This window comes from Eleutherodactylus coqui, chromosome 3 (assembly GCF_035609145.1).
Source record: "Eleutherodactylus coqui strain aEleCoq1 chromosome 3, aEleCoq1.hap1, whole genome shotgun sequence".
NCBI classification, from domain to species: domain Eukaryota; kingdom Metazoa; phylum Chordata; class Amphibia; order Anura; family Eleutherodactylidae; genus Eleutherodactylus; species Eleutherodactylus coqui.
In genome coordinates, this window is record NC_089839.1 from 295185258 (window position 1) to 295201010 (window position 15753).

Here is a 15753-nt window from a genome sequence, read left to right on the forward strand (position 1 = left end):
CAATAAATTATTCTCTGGGTTCTGAGTTGGTGTACTGAGCTGACTTCTGCAGGAAGCAGATAGCTCTGTTCCCACTGCAGTGCCAAGGCTTGGTATTGCAGGCATTAAAGTGAATAAGAACTTGGCCTGTAATACCAAGCCTAGCCACTAGAGTGAGAATGGAGCTGTCTGCTTCCTGCAGAAATCAGTTGAGTGCCTGGAAGTACCGGCCTGAAGAACAGCTGATCATAGGTCATCACAGATGGTTGACACCCGCCAATCTACAATTGGACAACCCCTTTAAGGATAAGGATTTCATATTTAGGTGTGGAAAAAAAATCTGCGCCAAATAGACTACGGCACGGATTCCTATTCAAATGAATGGGTCATTTAGCCCAGATTTGCCATGAATTTGATGCAAAATCTGTCTGGATTCCATGTCAAATCCACAACCTAAACAACATTGTGTGAACCAGCCCTTATTATTCATAGCATCGCACCCATCTGAGAAAAATGGAGTACATGGTGTGCACCAAAATATGTTAACCTCAACCAGTAAAAGGAGGAGGGGGTTCCGGGGAGACACAAAACGCGTAAGTTCCAGCTGTTTAGCTTATGTTGTTTCGACTTCATTTACATAAAGACAAGTTAAGAAGAGTCCAGAAAAAAAAACGTAACCTGAAAAAAAAAAGTGAAGGAAATCAGCGCACACAATCCTGAGATCATTCCTCCGAAATAGACAAAGGCCGCGAGCCGATCTCAAGTTTCATATCTTGTATAGACCGAGATGAAAAGCCGTCCGTAAGCTGCATTAGTGCGAGGAGAGGGGGAGGGGTGCGGCGAACGGGCTCAGGTTTCATAGTTTCACAAGATATCGAAACTCGTCTTAAGAACACTTCCCAGAGAACCTTGTTTAATTGTTTATCAAGTAGCCATTGCTTTGTCAAATTAAGACTCATTGACGAGGCTTAGCGAGGCTGAGATTTGAGGATGACTTCATCGTTGGCTGCGATGATGGCCGCCTGCCAGGAATATCTCTGCGGCCTCTCCCCATCATCTTCTCTGTGCAGCGTCTGGCCGTATGATGCACGTTCAGGACATCCACAAGCACAGATCTGCGAGCCAAGCTTAGGACAGAGCTGCATTCTAGAGATGGGGGGGCAAACAAACTTAAAGGGGCTCCTCTGTCAGCAGGGGCGGAGTTATAGGGGTGCAGAGATAGACGTTAATGGATGCACAATTTTGCAGGTAAAGCTAGTATTTTTGGCAGAATCATCCAGCCGACTAGTAGACTATTTGCCAACCCGACCCACTGTATGCGGGATCGGCTTCATTCGCATGCGGTCCCTGCAATTTGTGATCATACCTTAAAGGGGTTGTCCCGCGGCAGCAAGTGGGTCTATACACTTCTGTATGTCCATATTAATGCACTTTGTAATGTACATTGTGCATTAATTATGAGCCATACAGAAGTTATCAAAAGTTTTATACTTACCTGCTCCGTTGCTGGCGTCCTCGTCTCCATGGTGCCGACTAATTTTCGGCCTCCGATGGCCAAATTAGCCGCGCTTGCGCAGTCCGGGTCTTCTCCTGTCTTCAATGGGGCCGCTCGTGCAGAATGCCGGCTCCATGTAGCTCCGCCCCATCACGTGCCGATTCCAGCCAATCAGGAGGCTGGAATCGGCAATGGACCGCACAGAAGAGCTGCGGTCCACGGAGGGAGCAGACCCCGGCGGCCATCTTCAGCAGGTGAGTATGAAGACGCCGGACCGCCGGGATTCAGGTAAGCACTCCCCGGTTTGTTTTTTTAACCCCTGCATCGGGGTTGTCTCGCGCCGAACGGGGGGGGGGGGGGGGTTAAAAAAAAAAAAAAAACGTTTCGGCGCGGGACAACCCCTTTAATGTGTCAATTACACGATGCTGAGAAGAATGACGGAAGAAGGATGAACAACGTAGGGTAGATTTGGCGCTGCGGTCACAGAGATGACATGTCTGAATGGGAGTGAATGAGTTAACCCTTTCCAATCCACTGTCTGACATCTAAAGACATTCTGATTGAAGCCTGTACAGTTCCGATGTCGGAAGATGTCCAGCAGGGTATTCTTACTGTATATTACTGGCCGCTCTGTTGTCGGGGGCCTCTCCAGCATGTCAGATACTGCAGTACTGGCTCTAGCCAGCAGATGGTGCCATTGTATAATGGCAGAAAGAAAAAGCCCCCTAGGAAATAATAAATCCAAAATTGGATTGCAAAGGGTTAATGGTTATGCGTTTTAGCGGCAAACGGACACGGGTTCAGAAACTGAAATGGGTCAAAAAATCCATGACAGCCAACTTTCTTGGTGTGTCATCATCCTCAGCTGTTTAGACAATGTACTTGTGACTGTGCAAGATATGCACTGAGTGGTTCCCTGTTCCGACACATAGAGGGTCCCGAGAGGGGGAGCCCGCTAAAGGATGCTCTAATAGGGTATATAAATATGGGACACCATGTTGGCACACTCCCTAAACAAATTATAAGGGTTCTTGTTGTAAGACAAAGTCAAGGCCTAGTTGCAGCAGCCGGGATCACAGATAACTCTGATCCCTATTGTTAACTATGCTCAGTGCTATAGAATGTAAGCCTTGTGTGGCACAGAGTGTTAAGGCAGCAGAAATGCAGTCCTAAGCTCTCGCTCACGACCTGAAGGTTGCAAGTTCAATCTCCGCTTGTTTCAGGTAGCTGGCTCAAGGTTGACTTAGCCTCCCATCCTTCTGAGGTTGGTAAAATGAGTACCCAGCTTGGTGGGGGGTAATAAATGAATTACCTGAAAGCGCTGCAGAATAGGTTTGTGCTATACAAATAAGATTTTTTCCATTTTTTTATGGCTTGACAGAGGGAGGGGGCTCCATCTATTCCTCAAACACACACATTCAACGCAGCAAGGTTATAGGGTGCCATTTGGTAAATGCACAATATAACGTAATACAAGGGTATTGCAGTATACTGTACAAGCAATCAAACAATCACAAGTTCAAGTCTGCTAGCGGGATTAAAAAAATGAAGTGAAAAGAAGTATTAAAAAAGAATAATTAAAAAAAACAACTTTTCCCTTTCACCAGTTAACATAATTGGTATCGCTGCGTCTAGAAGGCTCCGCCACACGAGTGTATACGCATATGCGCATGCCCAGCACAACTTTTTGGCACATTGAAAGACTTATTTTGCACACTTATCGGCATATTTTACTGTAATTTTTGCGCCCGCAAAGCATGTTGTCTTACGTATGACAACTAAAGACGCACCGATTGACATGGCCAATTCATCTAATGGGTTCCAAAGGTATTCTTATTCCAGCGGAGTTACGCAGTGTATTACGCATCACCCTGCGTATTGTGCATGCATTTGTCCACCCGCCATTAAATACTATGTAGACTAGAGATGAGCGAGCATACTCACTAAGGGCAATTACTCGATCAAACATTGCCCTTAGCGAGTACCTGCCCGCTCAAGAGAAAAGGTTCGGCGGCCGGCGGTGGGTAGGGAGCGGCGGGGGAGAGCGGGGAGGAACGGAGATCTCTCTCTCCCTCTCCCCCCACCCCACCCCACCCCCGCTCCCCCCTGCTCACTGCCGCAACTCACTTGTCACCCGCGCCGGCAGCCGAACCTTTTCTTCCGAGCGGAGAGGTACTCGCTAAGGACAATGCTCGCTCATCTCTAATGTAGACCTTTGCACCAACAGTTTTTTTTTGTACAGAAAAAAGATGCGCACATATGAACGAACCCATTGAAAATCAGTGGGTTCTATTCTCCCTGTATTGCGTCCACAAATTTAGTGCGCACAAATACGCCCATGTGAAGTGGGACTAAAAATCTGATCTAATATAATAGAACTATTTTTATCCTGCATGGTTAACAGCGTCAGAAAAAAAATACACAATGCCTGAATTGTGCTTTTTTTTTTGGTCACCCCGGTCTCCAAGAAAAAAAAGCAAAAACATTTATTAAAAAGTCGTACTAACCCCAAAATAGTACGAATAAAAACTAAAAAAAAAACAAGCCCAAATGGTGGAAAAATAAAAAAAGTTCTGAGAGTCAGAAGATGCAACAGAAAGTAATTTAACAAATTTTTTATAGGACAACATAAAAACTAAAAAATCACTGGTATTGCAGTAATCGTACTGAACCCAGAGAGTAAAGTGAACACGTCATTTTCATCCTTCGGATCAAAACCTTCCCAAAAAGTTTTTTTTGCTTCACCCCACTTAGAAAGTTTTATACTCCTTTTTAATAACTTTATCAATACACCTTAGTCCTCCAGCACACGCCTCCGGATTCTGCAGCTAAGCCAGCCCATAGCATGCTAAGAGAATACGCGATTTCATGCCCACGAGCGGAAATTGATTGTGATTTTCCGCTCGCGGGGGAGAAATCGCGGTGTGCTTCGATTTTGTGCTGGCGACGCACGGCCAGCTTCCATTAACTTCAATGGAAGCAGTCTGTCCCGCGGCCATTCTGCAATCATCATTGCAGAATGGACGCGGGAGCTGCGTCATCGACGTAGCGATGGCGCAGCGTCCTCTGTACTGCACTGGTGCGCTGCCCGGCACATTCGCAGCAGAGAAAAAGATGGCATAGAGGTAAGCTGGGGTCCCCGGCCGAGGATCGGGTCGAACTCCGCTGCGGGACTGCTTATCTCGGGGTGAAACTTTTACAATCGCAGCCCCCATAGACAACGGAATGTCGATGTAACTATGAAACTTAAGAAATTAAAGCCAAACTTTGATTGGTTGCTATGGGCAACAAAGACAGACTTCCTATTAGACAGCTTTGATGAATGAGGCCCAACGTCTCTAAGCTCTACTAGACAGATATATTCCAGCAGTAATTGCCGCAGACCCAGGATACAGTAACAGATGAGACCTGGAATCCTGTAACATGAGATGACGGCGGCTCAGACAGTTCGCTAATAATGAGACTGTCAGGACCGCGGCGGCAGCGTGAGATTACCTTACAGCCGCGCTCTTAAACCATTGTTGTTAATAAGACAGACTTAACGCAAGTCTTAACTTTTGAAGTTCAAGTTATAAAGAGACACAGGGGACGGCGGCGAATACCTCGCCGCTGATCCAAGACACCTCCGGAGAATCCGGTTATATAAGACAGAAGGAAAAGTCAGAGCGTGGGGGAAGAAAGCATCGCTTGTGTCAGACATGATCGGGTCATGTGATTTGGAACCGTCTTCTAACCTCCAGGATTGGCAAAATGTACGTAGCAATGTAGCAGAGCTGAGCGTGTGACGTCGCACAACGCAGTGGGAGGTTTTACTGCAAAGGAAAAGCGCAAAATGTCTGATAGAACATTCTAACTGCACCAGAAAAGGGAGTCGATCGCTTTCGCCAAAATCTGTTTAGTGATTAGGGAGAAGTTAACACAGTGGAAAAACCGCGACTAAATCAGCACAATTTTGACTCGGATTCAGCTGTATCAGAGTCTAAATCCGCATGAATGGTGCGTATTTTGACACGTAAATGCTGCGGATTTTGGTAAAAAAAAAAAAACGCACTATAATCACTATCACTTTGTAGAACTGGTATATGACTAATAATTGGTGGCTGCAATTTTAGAATAGTGTTGCTGCTGACTGTAATTATGACAGATATAATTGTGTGAAGAGCCTCGGGCCTAGGGTCTACTTAATTAAGCAATGCTGATCTATCAGACTAGTTGTGGGACTATGGTGCTGGCCAGTGGGAGTCCAGGATTTTCATCTAGTACCTTAGTTTTCTGACTTTGTGCAGTTATTACATTAGAATGTCTGTAGGAAGTAAGTCTTGGCTTTGGTATGACACCGAGATTCCAGTAGTCCAGCATCGAATGCCAGATTATTGGAATGTTGCTGCAATGCTATCATATAACTCGCCTCCATTTGTGACAACCCACGGATCCGCCGTCTGGAGCTCATTGTTCTCTCTCCGATGTTAGTTTCCATCCAGAATTTATTAATTTGCGGATAACTGAACTTGTAAAACAGAAAATTACCCAAAACGTTTTGATGAAAATTCCAATTTAATTCTAACATTTTTTCTACCTCCTCTAACTTTTATAGATTATTTTTCCCTGGTGAAGGAACTGTTGTTTTTGGCTTCCAGCATTAAAGGGCGTTGAGGATAAATCAAATCTCAGAGTTTAACCTGCGACGAAGACGGAAAAATTACAGCGCACGGAAAGATTAATCAAAAACGAATTTCTGGGTCGAAATCTGCAGAGAAAAAGATGGAGGCGGCGAGCTTTATATGAGGACCAAATCCCCATAATTTGATTATGACAACTCCAGGGAAGGATGGAGAAGTGAGAGGTAGGAGGTTTATGATTACCTCTACACATCTGTTGGAAGGAGAGCCCCCGCCCCTCCTCTGGTTCCCCGCTACTAATCCCTTGGCTTGGGGTGGAATACATTTGGTGAGCATTCTAGGGAGATCAATAGGATGATAAATGGTGATGATTATCTCGGGTCGTTTTTGGATCAGAGAGGGTTCGGTTTCAGGAATACAAAAATTTAGGATTTAAGGTTTAAGACTGAATTTCCCAGATCGAGTTTCCTCATCAGGAACAAAAATCTTGAAACAAAAGAATTAAGAGTTTCGGCATCAGGTCCTGTCTGTGTCATGGATATTCTCTTCTGTGAAGTGTATTAAGGGTCATTTTGGGCAAAAGTAGAAAAAAAAAATCAGGTTTGCCTGAAACGTTTCTGCCTCCTAAAAAAGCCTTCTGAAGCAGCTATCTCCTCTACACACTGGCTGGTTAGTTAGGAGTATAGAAGGAAGCTGCTGGTGGGACAGTGCTCCGAGTGCTGGGTGCCACTAGGGGCACCAACAAACCACTGCCTTGGCCAGAGTATTTAGCTGCAGGGTAAGGGCAGCAAACTGTAGCTTTTGCCCAATGGTGTCTTGTTTGACTTATTTCTCTAGTTGTGTTTCAAGGCTCTTTCTTTGATCGGACATTGACTTGCAAGGTAGCTACCTATAGGTGGCACTAGAGTGACAGTTTTTTACCTTCTGCAGGAGAGCTAATTTGTATACTTTTCCCATAGAGCATTGCCTGTAAGACTTCATACACCAACTGGATCTCCTCAATTAATTAATAGCCCCCAGAATCCAATCCTAGATATGCCTTTTAGGTTGGGTCATTAGCTTGTGTCGCATTGTTATGTTCTCCTGTCCTCTTGCTCTGCACCTTCTTGGCCCTTGAAGTTTCGAAATGACAAATTAAGGAGGGGATGGTGGGAGAACAAATATTCTAGCAAAACGTAATTTTTCAGTTTTGGATGGATCAGCTGTTTACATAAGGTCTTAAAGGGGTTGTCTGAAGGCACAATTCTTTCTGATATTACACCAATCCCCATATATACATTTCCTGGAATTCCCCCACGAGCTACCATAATATTAGTACAAGTACTTGTCTTACCCTCCGAGATCTTCTCTGGCCATCTATTATTCTTAAAGGGTTTTTCCCTATCCAAAAGATAGAAAATAAATGTCTGATGATTGAGAGTTAGATTATTGAGAGTTGGACCCTCAGCAATTCCAAGACCAGCACACCCAAATGCCCCATGTGAATGGAGCGGCAGTGCGCATGCTGAACTACTGTTTCATTCATGTCTATGGGACAGGCAGAAATCGATGAACTTGGCAACCTGCCTCTATTCCACGAAAAGCAGCAGTCACACATGCACATCACCACTCCACTCACATGGGGCATTCAGGTGTGCAGGTCTCAAGAGTGCTGGGGGTCCTAGTAGTTGGACCCCGAGTGATCAGACATTTATCCCCTATTTTATGTATATGTTCCCATGTTATTAATGGAAAAACCCTGTTGTAGTAATAATATAAATGTGTTACTTATATCAACCTAGGCAAACACATATATTATATATAGGCAAACGTATATATATACACACACACACACAATATATATATATATATATATATATATATATATATATATATATATATATATATATATATATATATATATATATATACACACACACACTAATATATATATATATATATATATATATATATATATATATATATATATATATATATATATATATATATATACACACACACACACACACACACCTTTATAGGAAATAGCTAGCAGTTAAATGGTTAACAAGCTCAATATTATACCCTGGTATGTACAAGTACAATGTTGAAGCTAGCCCCTACGCAAGTTTCCCAGATAACAAGGGGAAAAACTTCTCATCTTGTACTGCATTCCTTCACTCAGATTGGAAAATTAATAAAGTCTATGCTACTTGGGTATATAGGAATTACATGTTCACATAGCAACATACTCCTGGGGTGTAAACATATGTTAATCATTAGCGTCATTACAAACTAGGCCGATCATGAGTTGTTATGATGTTGGGGGGAGTGCATATAATTGGCGCGTCATATTCAGTATATCTGTATTGTACTTCCTTTGAATAAACCAAAAGAGTATTGGAGGCTGACGGATAACATCCGTCAGTTGAAACACATATATTCATGCATGAAGCTTCTCATTATAACCAATCTGGAGCAGATCAGTGAAATTTTCTGGAATATGATTTACTCCTACAACAACCCCTTTAAGGTGTACAGCATACTATTCTAGCATCCAATACCAGTAGTCCATTTATTAGCTAACTTCTTTATAAGGGTGCATTTACACGAGCGAGTGACTGATATTACACTTGGCAACCTATTGCCCAATTACAAACAATGGGTTCTTTTCCCATGGGATTTCAGTGCATCTCGCAACACACAGAAATCATGTGGGAAAATGAACATTGTTTGGTAAGGGTCACACAACCGCTTGCCATTGCAATAATCATTCCTCAGTAAATAACTGCTGTCACAAAGCCTCTCCATACCCAACGCCATATTCTGCACCTGTTACATTACCTTTCACTGAAATCCTCCCTGAGATGATAATGTGATGGCTGCCGAAAAGTTTTCTCATTAGACTTAGCGGTCAGTGAGAAAACTGCAAGATTTTAAGATTTTTTGTTTTTAAAATATACAAAGTGACATGGAAAATTAAGAATAAAAATCATCAAAAATTCTTAAAAAATATCTTCAACATAAAAATTACGTTCATATAATAGGTCATTTTCTGATGATGCAAGTAATATAACGTACCTGGTGAGGGAGCCGGTTGCTTTCCAGGATAAAAAATCTGGTAAATCAAAGAAGTGTCCGGCCTTCTCCCAGCAATCCTTCGCTAAATTCTTGAAATAAAAAAATAAATAAAGAAGACAAATCAGATTAGAGAAGTTGTCACTTCCCTTCCCCCACTCCTCAAGACAGCTCATATGTAACGCCTTATACACTGGGGGGTTACAGTGAGTACCTCCTGCAGTATACAGTTCCTCCCATAGTAAACAGTCTATAAAATCTTTGCTCAATCCTAAAGCCTGATGGGATGGACAGAGAAAAGGATTTCGCATGTATATATAGGTCTTCTCCTCTGGGTCCTCGGGTGTGACTAACAGCTGAGGACCCGACCTGCTCCTGCTACATTGCAGGAGCAGGAGCTTTAATCCCGCACCGTATGTAAACCATCAACTGGGATTAAGGCCTCTTTCACACGGGCGACGCCGGAAGAAAATCGCAGCGATATAACAGTTGTGTTCTGTGTGACATCGCTGGGTTTTCTCGTGGCGATATCGCGATGTTGGGTCGCTACAAAGACACACAACTTTGTAGCGCTCTTTTGCCGCCATTTTTTGGGGGGGCTTGAGATATAAGCCCTACCCTGAAAATAAGCGCTAGTTGCATTCAATGCAATGGCTGTGATTGGTTCATCGAGTGCTGCAGTGATTGGCTGAGTCGCAGCGCTTGAGAACAAATCAGAGCTAGCGCTTCCTGGAAGCAGGATTTTTGAATCCCCTGACCAGGAAGCGCTGGCTGAAAATTACAAACAAGTGTGGCGGAGCGGACAGCGCCTGTTAGGTGATGTATTGTTTTTTTTTATGTAGCTAGGGCTTATTTTAAGGGAAGGAGTAGGATTTCCTACACTAAAAGTCGCACCGCAAAGCATGGGCTTCATATACATGGGATCTGTAGAGCTGTCGCATCACGAGAAAATCGTGTTATTTTATTGCCTGTGTGAAAGTGGCCTAAAGTCTAGGACCAGGCGCCGTAAATTTAAGGTCCTGGGCCTTAAGGGAATAAACAACAGCTGTGCATTTTTATGCAGATAATAGGTGTGTAGGATTGCTGAAGCATGTGCTTGTTTCTATCCTCAGGATAGGTCATCAATATCAGATTGGTGGGGGTTCATTGCTTGGGATCCCCCTGTTTGAGCTACTGCAGCACTCGGATGAGCGTAACGACCACTTCACTGCATACAGACACAGCTCCGTACATTTGTAGTGGCTGTGCCCGGCATTGCAGCTGAACCCCTATTCACTTGAATCGGACTGCGCATCTCTTAGGCCATGTGAGCGATGAATAGTACATCACAGGCCTGAGAACAGACCTCTTCAAGCAGCTGATTAGCAGAGCCCCCCGAGCATCGGACCCCCACTGATCTACAATTGATGACCTATGCTGAGTTTAGGTCATCAATATATTAGCTCCGGAATGCATCCGAGGGAGCAGCAATTAGCAGATGTTCATTAATCTGTTCCATATCATCATCATCGGTTTGCAGTGGAGAAGGCCTGGCGGCTGTCATGTCCTGTGTGAGATGATGGAGTGAGTGTCCGGCAGTCATGTCTGTGCCGGAGTGTGAGATAATAGAACATTATCAGCCTTCTTCTTCTTTGTCTCCGTACGCTGCTGCAGGAGCCAGGATATGTTCCTACATTGCACGGGGGCCATTAGGATAATGGACTTTGCAGAGTCCTGTAGATAATCGGACGCAGCCAACATATTAATTCTACGGTTCCTGTGTTCCTTTGCCAGACTGAGCTATCAGCTATGGGGGAGCTTCCAGCTGGAGCGCAGCAGACGAGGTGTAAGTTCAGCCTTTCACAAAGCAGATTTTATTTCGCCACAAAACGTATCATATGACTCTCGAAAATGGATCTGAATTATATTATCATAAAACTGAAATATTTCTCCTGTGTCAGCTCTGAGAGCGGGAGCCATAATATTAATAATGCATGTGGGAAGGAATACATGAGGAACCTACAAAGCACCCCTCCCCCATCAAAAATCACCAACCTTAAGTCCTTGAGTCGTCCCCTTCTGTTATGAGATATGCAAAGCCGGGTGAGAAGAATGTCCCTATTTTATAAGGACGGTCCCCCAGCCTTACCCGGATATTAAATCTACCTCATTATACAGGGTTACACGTCTGCCATTCAAGAGTCCGGGAAAGTAGGGTATCGGCATGGAATGTAGACTGCTACATGATTGGAGAAGACAACTCAACTCAAGGACGTATAAGAAATAACAGGTTTTGGAGAAATTAGGTTGATATTGTAGAATATCCGGGTAGTTGTGATGTCACCCTTGTAAGTTGTAGCTTGTATTCATTGAGTGATGACATCATTTTAGTCACTTAGTGATGAGCAAACTTTGGAAAGTTCGGTTGGTTTACCAAATTTTGGCAAAAAGTTTAGTTCGGTCCAAATTCGTTTGAACTGGAACTTCACCAACACCCCTAAAACTGGTGTGTAACACTGTCTAAGAGGGAAGGGGAAAAGGGAAGAGTTTTAGTGGATTTGGTTGAATCAAACCATTTAAGGCTCGGTTTCCAAACCAAACTTTCAGTAAAGTTCGACCTGAAACAAGGTTTGACTGTTTCAGTTCACTCAACACTACTCCCTGCAACTTTCATGGGGCTTTTTAAGAGGAAGGAGGCCAAGATAGTGGTTGGTCCAATCCCATTTCCAATTATGATGAAGCTTCCTTCCCTATCCACAGGCAATATAACATTTGTAGTTAGGTGAATAATGGTGCCCTTCTCGTTTATATATATAATGGGGTGGTTGGGAACCCAACCCTTCTGTCCTGGGATGAGGTCAGATGGCAGCTTGAACCAAGGCTAGCCCTAGTTAGATTTGTATGCCTTAGTGCTTCCCTGCTCTCTCTGAGTTTGTGTATATAAAGATCATTTTTGGACAACACAACTCTTGATCTCGTTTGTTCATCATTAAAATAACAAGTCTGCTTTCTTCCAGAAACAGTGCCACCCCTGTCCATGAGTCATTCCTGGTATGGCAGCTCAGCTCCATTCCATAGAAGTTAATGGGATTTAGCTGTAATAACGCACACAGGTGTGGCACTGTTTTTGGAAGTTAGTAGCCATGTTTTTCGAATCCTGGACAACCCTTTTAAATTACATAAGCACAGGACTCTATGGCTTTAACAAACGACCCCAAAATCAACACACGGGATACTCTACATTCAGTTAGAATCCTAATGCTTACCTAAAATTAGGCAACATTCACATTTGCACTAGAGACTCTGTTCTGAGCCTTCGGCCCGGGTGAAATAGCATAGCATACCACATTATTTAGTCTGGAAAATTATGACTGGCATGCCAGGTCCAGGCGGACCCAGAGGTTCCTGTATTTTCATTGTTTGGCTTCAAGGGAGGAGCAGAACAACAGAAATCATACCAAAGGTAGGGCAAGGTGTGAATGAGGTTTTAGGGTCCTTTAACTCGGGCCAATAAATTGTTCAGATTTCCACATCCAGCGGGAATCGGAATGATTATCATTCAGTGTAAAGGCATCCCCGACTGTACGACATGCAGGAAACTGGACAACAATCGGCCCATGCAAAAAGGCAGACATCTGCTTATGAAAAACTGCCAGTGTATTGCGAATGGAGTCCCCAGTGCAAATGTGAATGTTGCCTAAATTTAGGCAAGAATTGGGATTCCAACCGAATGTAGAGCCTCCTTTGTGTAAAAGAACAGGAACGATTATTGCTGGGACGACCTGTCGGGCACCTGCACCTGACAGGTCTTCCCATGTAAGAGGGCCCTTAGTCAACCAGGATCAAAATCGCCCCCTGTGCAATGAATGAGACAGTCCTTATAGATCAGGCCTTTACATCCATTGTCATTTGGCGAGTCGGTCATTTTTTCTTAAAATATGGCCCCAACTTTACATAAAGCGTGGCGCCCCCTATAGTATCATTAACTCATTGGAAGGATAATAAGACAGGAAAAAAATTATGAGGTCTATAATCCAAAATGCGTAGTAAAGGACAGAACTACAGACGGTGAGGGTGGTTTTAGATCTGCGTCGTGAGTTCCTGTCTCCTTCTCCAGCTGAGTGTGAAAGGGGAATCCTCTGGATGAACGTTCCATCTTCTGATGGAACTGAACAGCGCCGAATGGACCACATTGACTATAATGGGGCTTATTGCTTTCTGCTCAGCTGACCAGCTTTTAGCCGTAAGAGAAAGCGGCAGTTTCTTTTCTGGTATTTTGTGCCAGATCTGCGATGGACCTTCCAACCGGAGGTTCCAACACAGATGTGATTCCACCCTTGTACACATGAAGTATCATATAATGTATCTGCACAGACCCAACCTACCAGCATGGCCCTTCCGAGCCCTACATGGACCTGCCCTTTTGATTTAAGGTGTAAAAATGAACATTAGCTGTCATGACAAGGTTTAATATTGGAGCAATGTTTTGACTAGCCCCTTAGATTTATACCGCTATTGTCAGATTTGCAAGAGGCAATTGGCCATTATTCAACGCGGGTCGTCCTGGCGGCTGGAAATAATTACCACGTGGACTATTTGTAGCCAAAAATGTGTCCAAAGTAAAGTTGTTGATGCACAAAGAAACAGCAAAGATACATAAGGATATTCATAGGCAGCGGTAATATAAAGCAATCCAGCAGCTGCACATAATCTATGTGTCCTATTCACCACGCGTTTCTGAGCCATAAATCTTCCCCACTCTGCTGCGAGGAGCTGATTTATTCTGGCTAAGTAATGGAGAGAGCAAATGGACTTAAACAATTGATATCCACCTTTCAAGAAAATGTACCCTCTTCAAGCAATGTTAATTATACTTCATTAACGTGAGGCTGTCAAGTACGTCTTGAGGTTGTTATTCCTCACGACCTTACCCCGTCTGCACCCTACTGCCACGCATATAAGGAGACAACGTCCCTCTGCTTAAAGCCAATGCCACTTATATCACATTTGGCATTCATTAGGATGACAGTCGAGGAGATCAAACGTGAAAAGGCGAGCCAAAAACAGGGGAAAAAAATAAATATAAAAAAAGTCTCTGGGAACAAAAAAAAAAGTTTTGTTTAAGTGAAAGACAACCACAACAAGGAGTTATTTGAAATATACGAAAAAAAGAAGTTGGACGAGAAAAAAAATGAAACTTTTTCTTTGGTTTTGCTTTGGTTGTGTGTTTAGTTTAAACTTTGGTTTCGGTAAATGTTCCAGTAGATTTCCTCGGGGAAAACTATTTGGGACTAGAAGTTTGGGATCTTGCCTTTTTGGTTTGATTTTTGGTTTTAAGGTGGTTTCATAAATATAGATTGACCCCTTCGATCACGTGGGTGTACATGAACACCGGGGGTTGTATGGGAAGCCCAGGAGCCAAGCCTGCTCCATACCAAATGGGTGACAGCTGTGCTAACAGTGGCGACCTGCCAGAAATGCCCAAGATTGGGGTTTAAGCCTCTAGATGCTTCAGTCAATGCTGACAGTGGCATCTGAGCTGGGAGACAGAGGGGCGTAACTCCCCCCCTTCCCCATTATCCAATTGGCTCCCATACAACATGATCATGACAAGCTGATAGTTGCCATGGCAGCCAGGGGCCGATGGAGACTCCATGGGCCACCATGGAGTCCAGACTATTAAGCCTTGTGGAAAGGCTTAATAGACAAACCTTAAAAGTAGAGATGAGCAGGTATACTCGCTAAGGCACATTACTCGAGCAAGTAGTGCCTTAGCCGAGTATCTCCCCGCTCGTCTCTAAAGATTCAGGGGCCGTCGGGGAGCGGGGGGGAGAGCGGGGAGGAACGGAGATCTCTCTCTCCCTCTCCCCCCCCCCCCCCCCGCAACTCACCTGTCACCCGCGCCAGCCCCCGAATCTTTAGAGACGAGCGGGGGAGATACTCGGCTAAGGCACTACTCGCTCGAGTATACTCGCTCATCTCTAGTTAAAAGTTTGTCTAAAAGTACAAATGATCAAAACATTAAAAGTGCAAGTTCTCTATGGGGATTAATGAAAGCTGAGAAATTAGATTTAACAATAATTGAAAAAAAAACCATTATCAAAAAGTTGTTTGCCCCCTATAATGGCACTAATTGAAATTACAGCTCGCTCCACAAAAACAAGCCCCATCAAAAAATGTTTATGGGGGTCAGAATGTGCTGATAAAAGCAATTCTATTAAGAAAAAAATTCAAGGTAGTAAAACATTAAAACTATGGATCACTGCAATCACACTGACGCACACAACAGGGTTAAGAAGTCATTTTTACTGCTCCGTAAAAACAAAACCCAGAGAAAACTAATTTAATTGCATTTTTTTTCTATTTCACCACACCTAATTTTTTTTACATGTTTTTCAGTACGTTAAACGTTACCATTATAAAATATAATGTATTCTACAAGAATCAAGTTTTCATATGGCTATGTCAATGAAAAAATTAGAAAAAAGTTATAGCTCCTGGAAGGCAATGGTGAAAAAAAAAACAACAATGAAAAAACGAAATACGGCTCAGGAGTGAAGTGGTTAATGACTATCATAACATAGACTATCAATGACGATGGGGGGGCGAAACTCTGGGACCTCA

The 15753-nt window shown here is 43.5% G+C and overlaps 1 protein-coding gene across 2 annotated transcripts in view; it reads right to left on the minus strand.

The window, feature by feature from the left end:
* The window catches only part of FGGY (FGGY carbohydrate kinase domain containing), a 272803-nt gene that overhangs the window by 224343 nt on the left and 32707 nt on the right, over positions 1-15753 (minus strand). For both annotated transcript variants that reach the window (XM_066597753.1, XM_066597754.1), the window contains exon 5: positions 9154-9242. In XM_066597753.1, the coding sequence (XP_066453850.1) occupies positions 9154-9242 (89 nt within the window). The remainder of the gene's footprint in view (positions 1-9153; positions 9243-15753) is intronic.